The 10,421-nt window shown below is 48.3% G+C and overlaps 1 protein-coding gene across 1 annotated transcript in view; it reads right to left on the reverse strand.

Annotated features, from left to right (window-relative positions):
- Nucleotides 1-10,421, reverse strand: part of VPS8 (VPS8, CORVET complex subunit) — a 71,554-nt gene that overhangs the window by 29,179 nt on the left and 31,954 nt on the right. The window contains 7 exon segments of the mRNA XM_017729392.1: nt 2,256-2,354; nt 3,348-3,432; nt 4,732-4,814; nt 5,185-5,241; nt 6,296-6,415; nt 8,909-8,980; nt 9,520-9,639. Of these exon segments, the coding sequence (XP_017584881.1) occupies nt 2,256-2,354; nt 3,348-3,432; nt 4,732-4,814; nt 5,185-5,241; nt 6,296-6,415; nt 8,909-8,980; nt 9,520-9,639 (636 nt within the window).

Here is a 10,421-nt window from a genome sequence, read left to right on the forward strand (position 1 = left end):
TAAAACCAAGAAAACACTGCTTTACTGAACAAAAACAACTGTTACAGCAGTAAAGAAAGAAAATTTTCAGAAATGTACATTTGGAAAAAAACCCAAACTGAAGAAGTTCCTTAGCAGTAGCTTGGCATCCAGACAGACACAGCAGCCACTGAATGCAGCCAATGCCAGCAACAGACTGGGGCGAAGGGAAGCAAGGAAGAGCCCAACCATTCCACGAGCTCTTTAGGAAGAGCTGTCACAGATGATGCCTTTGGTGAGGTTTCCAAAGGAAAACCTGCCCACCCCACGAGCAGCTCTGCAGTGTTTGACCCCACAGCTTTACTGCACAAGCTCAGCCCTTCACTGCATCCCCATGACTCCTTCACCCACAAACCCAGGCAATCCAAAGCACCCAGGAGATGTTAAGCACAGCAGTGCAGAGGGACACCGAAAGGATGCAGTGTGACTGCCTTAATCTGTTTCTCTCTCTGGAAAAACCCTCCCTGGGAGTCTCCTGGGCTGCTGAAGGTAGGACTGGCAGGCTGGAGGGAGCTGGCCCAATCTCCCTGCCTGGAATCAGTGCCACCTTCAGAGCCCATCCCCCAGCAAAATGTCTGGGGCTTGGGTTTCCATCCTCTCCCAACAATCTGCAAACATGGTACTGCTCAGACAGCCCTTGAGGGGACAGTACTGACACAAGGCATGAGGGCATGAGGGCACAAAAACACCGGTACTGTGACTGAAGAGAACAGTTTATTTTTTTAAGATAAACCTCAAGCAACAATGGCTGTGGGATGATGGGGAAAATGAGAAGTAGCACTGATCACAAGCCCCACTTTCTGCCATACAATCACCAGGAAATCCTCTCCAGACACTGCTAGTTTTGCCTGAAGAGGCTGGCTTGCTGCATTCGTATCTCAGCAAATGACAGTTGTCCAAAGAGCTGAAATCACAGCTTCACCCCAGTAAAGTGTTATTTACTGTTTCAAGTCTCCTGAATGTCTGAGAGCAGGATTAACACAATGGAAAAGGACAAAAGCCCACAGCAGCCAGCAGGCTGCTAAACCACATGGAATTGTATGTGCTGCTTACCAACCCTGGGAAACAGAAGATGCCAAAAGGAAACAGGGAGCTGATCTCAGTGACAGCACCTAAGAAAGGTGACCCACAGAGCCCATCACCAGCCCAGCAGCTCCCTGGGGGACCAGGGATGCAGTAGAAGAAGGAAGCAGACACAGAAGCAGCACAGCAGACAGCAGCTTGCCCAACCTGGAACCCCATTTGCCCTGATGAGGTTGCCATGGGCCAGGCCTGCTCAGCCCCAGCACAGCCATCCCAACCAGTCCCACAGCTCTGCCAGTGCCTCTGGAGAGGGGCTGTGAGCTCAATGAGCCACATGTCAGACAGCTGCATTCACAGGGCTTCTTTGTGCATTGTCTTTTGAATCAGTCTCCCTCCTGGTCCATTTTCTCATTAGTCATGCACTACTTGCAGATGCTGGTAGAAACTAAAAGTACTCTAGATGTGCCCATTAGCTTTTTGTCTGCCTCACAGGATACAGATTCTGTGGCCATTTTCTGCTAAGGAGTGTGGTCTGTAAGGCTTGTTTTACAGACAGAATTATTTTCCTGGCTTATCTCCAGATCACCCTGGCAGGGACCGACAGCACTTTATAGGAACTAGAAATATTACAAATTCCCCACATCTACTGACTAGACAATCATTTCCAACACATCTCCATTCCCTGAAGCAGACAGAAATTGAAGACATGGGAAAAATTATGAGCTGGAGAAATCTAGCAGCAGCCTGTGTCTTACAGAGAAGTCATGACCCCATCATCCCCCAGGTTAGCAGTGACAGGGCACCAGGGCTGAATGCACTTATCAGTGAGAGGAATCAGGATGAGGAACTGGACCCCACAGCCTGTGAGGTCAGCAGTGTCCATATCCTGCCTTGCTGCTGCTGCATGCTCGGGAGATGAACACTTGCTAATGGATCCCTCCCCTGCTCCACAGCACTCGCTACCCATCACCCCCTGAGAAGGCTCCATTATCCAAAGAGCAGCACTTGAAACCAGGAAGGCAAGGAAGCCAGCCTGAATGTGAGAGAGGCACTTACACGAACGTGTGAGAGCACTGAGCTTAGGTCAGAGCTGTCTCAACAGCTGTGACTCAGCACTGGACCCTTGTGCTACAGAAGAGCAGCCAGCAGATCCAAGAGCCATTAGCAGGAGCTGAGGGACAGTGGGTGCAGGATATACTGCAGGATGTACCTACCTCTATATGGTCCAAAGCTTTCTGCCACACCAGCTGCTTCTCCTCAGCACTGTAGCCAGGCATGGACAGGATGTTGTGGATGTAGTTGAAAACTTCTTCCTGCAAGGCACAAACCCATAAATGCTGCAGTGTGTTCTGCAGCACCGACAGCGCTGGCTTTTGGAAAGGAGAGTGTTTCCAACAGCCTCATGGCCTCAGGGCTACTCCTCTCTGAGCAGGGCAGGATGAGTGATCTGCAGGGAGGCAGTATGCCCCTAAAGAGCTCCTGAAGAACTGCCAGGAAAGGAGAGCCAAGAGGAACCCGGTGCTGATGTGTTAAGCACTGAGGTCAAAGAGAATTGTTCTTCCCCTATTAGAAATGTCTCCTTGCCCACAGGGATAAAGGACAGGACGTAGTTTGAGCTAGGAGCACAGGCAGAGAGAACACGGCCAGAGGGTAGCTCAGTTTTCCCAGCACATTCCTGAGTTCCTCCCTGATGCCGGCCTCTCCCCCAGGCTCTCCTGCACTGGCCCCAGCTCAGGTGCTCTCCTGTGTCATGGTCTCCAACCACCTCACCATCACAACCTTCTCTTCCGACTCCTTCACCCACACAACATGCAGCATTGTAGGTTTAGAAGGACCTGATGAGGTCACATTTGCCAGACTCTCATCCCATGTTGGTGGAAGGGAATGCCTCAGAAACTGTGGCAGGTATGCAGCTGAGGCACATACAGAAGGTAATGGCAGAGAGACAATAAGGGCAGAGAGCCTGTGTCCAGGGGAAGAAATGTAGGGACCAAGGGCAGAAACAAAGAAGTACTGCAGTTAGCCACACCTGCAGTAAATCCCACCTTGCACTCAGGTTTGATGTACTAGCACTACATTTAAAAATAAAGGAAAACTCTGAGACTTCAAAAAAAAAAAAGAAATCAGCTCCTCTCCACTAGACAAACAGAAACAGCTTTGACCACAACTAAGAAACCTCAACTGTGAAGGGCATTTTTAAGGTAATTCTGCTAGAAGAGCAAGGCAGCTGTGCCCAGTCACTGTGGCCAGCAGGACAGGCTGCATGGCCATGACACAGAGAGGCCAGGAGCACCAGGGTTACTCACCTTCCTCAGGGGATCCCGCAGGTAACAGCCGATGATTTTGTCATAGCGAAGCTGCCGTTCATACATGAACTCACAAATCTGATAGCTGAAAAGAAGGGAAACTTCCCACGTCAGGAAAACCACTCAGCTGAGCCAGCACAACAGGCAGGCAGCTCTTGGAAGTGTCTTACATTGGGGTTTTCAGCACACAGGCTGGGTGGCTCCAGTGTGCTGGAGTGCCATTTGTACCAGCCCCAGGCCAACCTGCCCAACAACCTCCCTCTTCTGGGAAATTATCACCCAGAACAGAGAAAACTGGAGTTACTGAGGGGAAAGGCAAGGGACAGAGGACAACAATCCTTAATGAAATCAGGTCTCACAAGTTCTGCTGTCAGAGATGATCTTCCTTGTTTCCACAACACTCTGCTCTAAGTTAGGTCAATCCACTACACTAATTTGAAGAAATTCACTGACCATGACTCAACAATGTGTTATGACACAGCTTCCTGCCTTCACATTTTAATAAACATCTTCACTATTTTGAGACTTTACATAAAATCAGATGTAACTGAGGCAAACCAAATGAAGAGTCTGATAATTAATATTACCTTTTAGCTCCGATGGAAGTGGCTGAGCTGGGGGGCCTGGCTGTCAAATTCTCCGAAGCAAGGAGAAAAGGAGTGTTTATTGAACGTGAAAAATTTGACCGAGTTACTCCTTTTAGGACACACAGGAGAGCAGGCATGGCACACCCCCCACTGCTCTCCCTCTGGTCCTCTGTAGCATGGGGGATTCATTCATGAAACACCCAAACTCACTGCCTGGATGAAGATGCCCTCCCTGGCTGGCTCTGTTCTGGCATAACAAACTCTTTTTGGAATCATAAAGCATCTAAAGGAGATGCTGGAAATTTTTAGCCTTTCCAGATACTGTTTTTGTCTCTCCTACTCAATTCTAAAATGAGTACCATGGGGGTGGCTCCAGACCCCTTCATGCTTTTAAATCCACCTGTGGGTCTCACCCCAACGAGGCATCTCCATCTGCCAGGGGTAGAGCTTTCCAGTATACAGCTGTACCTCTGAACACAGCCTGGGCTCTAGGATAGGCAATGTCAAAACTCATCAAGTCCCACAGGGTTTCTCCTGAAGGGTTTCCATAGCTCTACCCCCTCTTTTCTTTATGCTTTCTCTAAGAACACCCAGGAAAGAAAGTCTGGAACTAAACATGAACATCTTAAATGAAGCATACTGTGAATGCACAGGGAAAATAACCCCAAGCACAGCTGCAAAGTAGAAACAACAAAAGTGGAGGCAAAGAAGAGCTGTGGAAGAGCTTTAAAGGCAGTACTTCAATATGATACACAAGATCTAAAGGCAGTTTTTATATATTGTGTCCAGCAACTCACAACTCAGCCTTCTCTGCCATTTGGATAAGGCGGCTCTCTTCAAACTGCACGATCCCTCCTGCCTGGAGCAGCTCCAGAAGGACCTGCAGAGATTGAATGCCAGTTACTTACAGGGCAGCAGCAGCTGAACAGCCAGTGCCACTGCGAGTACACTGCTCCTGCTCCATCGAACTTGGCAAGAACACAGGGCTGACTTTACTGATTTGTTAATTGATTGGACTCTAACTAGGAAGGTCATGTGCTTATTGAGAACTTTCCTGCCTGTTCTTCCTCCTGGCAGGCAATGCTGGGGTGGGATCCTTCCCTCCTGCTGTGCCCAGCACTGCCCAATATTCCCAAGCCCCTGCCTCTGGTATGTGAGCCAAAGCCCACTGCCCACTCCCGAGGCCAAACTCTGCTCCACAGCCTGGCCTTGCCTGGTGCTCCAAGGAGCGTTCCCTGGAAGGCTCTTACCTGCTGCCTCTCGGAATGCCGGGAGTCGTCATCTGGGCTGCACAGGAACTCCAGCACCTGTGCCAGGGGCAGAGGATGGTGTGAGCCAGGCCTGGCTGGCACAGCCAGGAGCACAAACTGACCAGCACACCCTGAGCACCAGCAGTGGCAACAGCAAACCACCACACAACGGGGCCATCGGAGTGCACCTGCTCTTGGAACCAAGCTGGGAATACTGGAACAGCAGAGAACTGCAGAAAGACTCCTGGGAGGGAAACACAGGACTCTGCACCAGGATCTAGAACCAAACTTTAGGGAAGCCAGGGAATATAGAAGAACTCAGGGAACCCCATGTTTGTGCTTTGGACTACACACAAACAGCTGGCACCACTACACTGACCCTCTCTCTTGGACTGTGCCATCTCACCAGGAAAACAGGAAGTTATGTGATTCATAAAATTTAATATATGTGGAGTGAAAGTGTTTCACCCAAATCTGTTTAGCCTCCACAGAGTTGTTCAGTCTTAAATTAGGACAAAGGACATATATATTCTAATTCATTTTTATTAGTGCTCATACATCCCTATTATCATCACAGCACAACTGCTGTAGCCAGTGAAGCCTCCTCCTCAGTCTCAGGAATTTCTGGGACCTAAGCTGGGATACAAAGTTAACTCAGGCAAGCTTTGGACATGCATTGGTGTAAATGACTTTTTCAAACAGCAGAGAAGGTAGTGGCCACCTGAACTAAAAATGAAAGGTACAGTGCTCTGTAAGCTCACTAATGTAATTTTAGTTGACACCCCTTATCCCAGACTGGCTTGGGCTGGAAAGAACCTTAAAGCCCATCCAGTTCCACCCCTCAGCCATGGGCAGGGACACCTTCCACCACACCAGATTGCTCAGAGCTTCATGCAACCTGGCCTTGAACACTTCCTAGGATGTGATGCTGCTTCTCCTGCAGTTCCAGCCAAGCTGAAACACAGTGTACTGTGCTTCCACAATCTGTCCTACTCTGCTCCTGGGAAACCACAGCAATAGCCCAGCAAGGTGCCACCTGTACCTCCAGACCTGCTCCAGTCTACAGTGGGGCATCCTGCTTGGAATGCCACACACACTCAGGAATACTTGCCTGGTCAAACAGTGTCCTGTTGACAAACAAGGTGTTGTTGGGCTTGGCGAGCTGCCGGGCAAGAAAGGTAAAGAGACAGCCAACCTGGGATGGGGTGAAGTCAGAATTCTCCACCATGACCTGAGAAACGTTGGAGAGAAAAGGGAAAAATAAACCCACAAGGGATTGATTCTGCAACTGCCTTTGGGAAAGTAACTGGGACAAGGAGAAATCCCTGTGAGCCATCGTGTCTCCTCCTACCCCAGACACCTCCTGCTGTTAGTCCATCCCGAAGGTCAAACACAAGTCCCCTTCCCCAGCATGCAGCTGTGTCACCTGAAGACACAGACAGTGGATGTGTCCTTGCTAAAGCACTTCTGTCCCAAAGCTGAAGAGGCTCCACCTCTCTGCCATAAACTCAAGGAAAGAATTCTTGCATGTCCCTGCCTCTCAGGTGTGAAGAGGCTCCAAACCCACATTTATCTCCACCTCTGTAGCATGTGTTGATCATGGGACATGGAACAGCTTCTGAGCAGAGAAATGTCACATTGTTAAAGTATAATTATTATAGAAGAAAAACCCCCAAACACCTCATTTCAAGCCCCAGGCACTCACCACTTCAACTGTGGCATGCAAAGAACTCCTCTAATAGCTAAGAAATGACTGCAGGTTTGGGGAAAAGCTTTGCTCACATTGAATTAGCTGTTAGTCTAATAATATTTAGAGAAACTTCTGGCTGTGCTGACTTGAAATTACAGAAAAAAAGGAGTATCTAAGAGTCACTACAAAAGGGATTGGAAACCCAAGAAGTGCTTTTCACCTGGGTGGCGTATAAAACACGAGCCTGATGTGTCCTGACTTGGTGTCTCCTGCTTCTAAAAAAATCCTAAACCCGAAGTGAAAGTGAAATGCCCCTTTTTGGAGAGTCTCCTCTAAAAGCAGTGTGTTTAGTTCGGAGGAAATCCATCACCTGGAAAATTCTGTCAGCTAGGATCTAAGAACTGCTGTAGCAAAGCCTTGCCATGGAGCAGCTCACAGCTTACAACCTCATTCAGTCGGAGCTGGCAGGAGTCAATTGATTTCTTCAAGTGACCCAGAGCTCCAGACCCCCACGAGATGCTAATGGTTATGTGACACAACTGAGGCAGGCAGGCCAGACACATTAGAGAATCAAGCAGAGCTCTGCTTGGAACACCAGCCAACGTAATCACTCTTTCATAGTCTTAATTTTCTGTCTAGAAATGCTACTTCGTACAGGACCTTAGTCAGAACAGCATTACCTAACACCATTAAAATATAATTCACTGAACTATCTGGAGTGTTTTATTAATTTTAGCTTTGTTTTTCACAAACTGGGTCCTTGTCAGTCTATGTGAAGGTGAAAATACTACACCCCTGGAACAGAGCAACCTTCCAGAGGCTGCAGGCCAGCCACATGGATGATACATTTGGCAAGGTTTTGATTGGCATTAGCAGCATGTCTGCATTCACCAAACTATTTCAAAAGCCCAGCTATTTCCTAGGTGTTCCTTTACTGCTAATGGCAAATTTAAATTGAAAGTTCCAAGAGCTTTTAATTTTTTTCCAAAAGGACAGCAGATTTCAGACTGGCAGTTCTTGTAACACCACACTGTTTGCCTGAAGATGCAACGCTGCAGCCCTACTGCTGTTGGTGCCATGACAGGAACACATCCCCAGCAGCTCTGGAACATGGCTGCAGTGTGCCACCTCCTGCTGACAGCAGCTCAGGACACAAACCAGAGGGGCTGAGCCAGCACAGAGCTAAAATACCCCTCAGAGCCACGTCCTGCTTGGGCAGGCTCACAAAACCCCTCACAGTGGCAAGCCATGTCACTGCCCACTGCAGCAGCACTGCCACCCGAGTCTCTCACTGTGCCCTTGTCTTATCTATCAGTGATGACAGGCACAGGGAAATGCTCCTTATGGTATGTTTATACATAAACAGCTTCCAAGCAGAGTCACTCATGATTAATGGTGACAGCTTGGAGGGGAAAGCAAACGGCGCTTGGCAGCGAGAGCTTTTAATGGGAACATCCATTGTTGGGAACAGGGGCTGGGGATGACAAGTGATTTCCAGAGCACCAGGCTGATAACTGACATTCCTCTTCCCTCCTAAACTAAAGACAGGCCTGTCATCCTGGAAATGCTGCATCCCAAACACAGCGTTTACAGGCACGGAGAGCAGGGATTCAGCAGAAAGGCAGTGGCACCCTGCCAAGCACAGGATCTGAAAGGCCTGGGATCCCTTAGATCTGGGACCTTTTTACCTGCTCAGAAGGAATCAGGGAGTAGATCCAATGAGAAGCAGATAAAAATAAGCTTAACACTGCAGAGATGAGAAATTTGACAAAGTATCACCCAGGAAAGGAGAGCCAAAGGAAAACACAGGAAAGGAGATCTCTCTGTCAGCATATTTGAAGGGCATGAATCATCACTTCTGAATATCCAACCGACAGCTTTGGCTGAGGTGAATCCATGCTCTTGCCCAGCACCTCCTCAGAGGTGTCAGCCAGGGCAGGACTGGAAACACCTCCTCCAGATTACAGGCTGTACTGCAGAGCATTGCATACAATCAGTCAGACACAAACACAGTTCATTTTTAGGCACACTCACTTTCAGAAGAATGTCCACAATTCTCTGTTGATACTCCACAGCTTGCTTGTCATTCTTAAAGTCTTCAAAAGTCTGTAAGAGGCAAAACACTGACACCTTGAGCACAATCCCTCAGAATAATAGCAAACAGAAAGCAGACAATGCTGGTTTAAGTCCTTTCTCTGCATATCCCTAAACAGCAGGTCCCAAGATATAATTTGCTCTTTTGTAACTACCAAAATGGTTTTTACACATTCAGGTTAAAGCAATGGGTCCAAACAGACATAGGAAATTCTAGAAATTTGGAAAATAAGAAAGACAGATCTCCATGCACGAGACAGAGGTAAGTACTAGAACACTCTTTACAAATACATTATTCTCATTTTACCTCTGTTTTAAAGACAGCCTCTGTTGCCAGCAGACATGTGTAATGTCATGTTCATCACTCTGTATTTAAGGCCACAAAGGACTACTATGATTCCCTCTGATATCTTATAGAACAACCACCAGAACTGTTCCTGCCCCAAGTCAGGAACTCCTGGTTTAGCTAAAGCATGGATTTATTGACAGGAACCTCACTGATGATGGCAGAACTGGCCCTGCATTTTCCTCTCAAAGCCAGCGTCTCTTACCAGAGCCAGCACATTGAGGAATTCCCGCGTGTCGAAGTGCAGCAGGGTCCGAACGTAGGGATACACCTCCTCATCCACAGAGCCCTCAGAGGAGTGCAGCCGGATCAGAAACTCAAACACCTGCACGGACAAGGCAAGCAAAGATTTCCTATGGATTTCAGATAAATCTGAAGTGTGTGGGAAAGCAGCACTGTTACCTGCTTTGCACTTCAGCTTTAAAGCCCCTTAGGAGTCCATCAGTTCTTGTTTGAGTGGTGTTTTCTGTTGCTTGTCAGCATGAAAAAAATCCCCTCCTTACACTCACCAACCAATTTAAGATCAATCAAAATTTAAGATCAAACAAAAATAAAGGCTTATTTATACTTGCAAACAGAAGTGTGTGAAATTAGAAAACTCCCTCCCCTTCCTGGCAGCTTTCCTGGGAAGCTGTGCAACTCCTCCTTATCCAGGGCACAGCTCCTCTCCTTGTCAGCAGTTCACTTGGGAAGAGCCAGTCAATCTGCCCCCTCACTGTGAGGCACAAAGCTTTTGGCACTGCACTGACTCACTGAGGTGCTTTTCAACTCTGTCTCTTCCACTGACTTTGCAGTTCATGAATTTTGAGGGCATCTTCCAAAATAAACTCCTTTTACTGAGCCCCTGACAGAGGTGTCCAGGGAACCAAGAGAGCAGAGCCAGCTGCAGGTGTCTCACCCAGGCTCACAGCAGAGCTGGCTGCCAGCAGGAAGGGAGCAGGCGGCTCCAGGCTGGAGCAGCACTCGGGACTATGTGTTGGGTACACACTGGCATCCCACGGACAACTGACAGGTCATGTGCTCTCCCAGCCATCCTCAGCAAGTGGCATGTTCCCTCATTTACTCCTGTTCTGAGTTAATTTTCTGTCAGTGCAGTGGCAGTGAATC

This window comes from Corvus brachyrhynchos, unplaced genomic scaffold (assembly GCF_000691975.1).
Source record: "Corvus brachyrhynchos isolate BGI_N302 unplaced genomic scaffold, ASM69197v1 scaffold63, whole genome shotgun sequence".
Lineage (NCBI taxonomy): Eukaryota > Metazoa > Chordata > Aves > Passeriformes > Corvidae > Corvus > Corvus brachyrhynchos.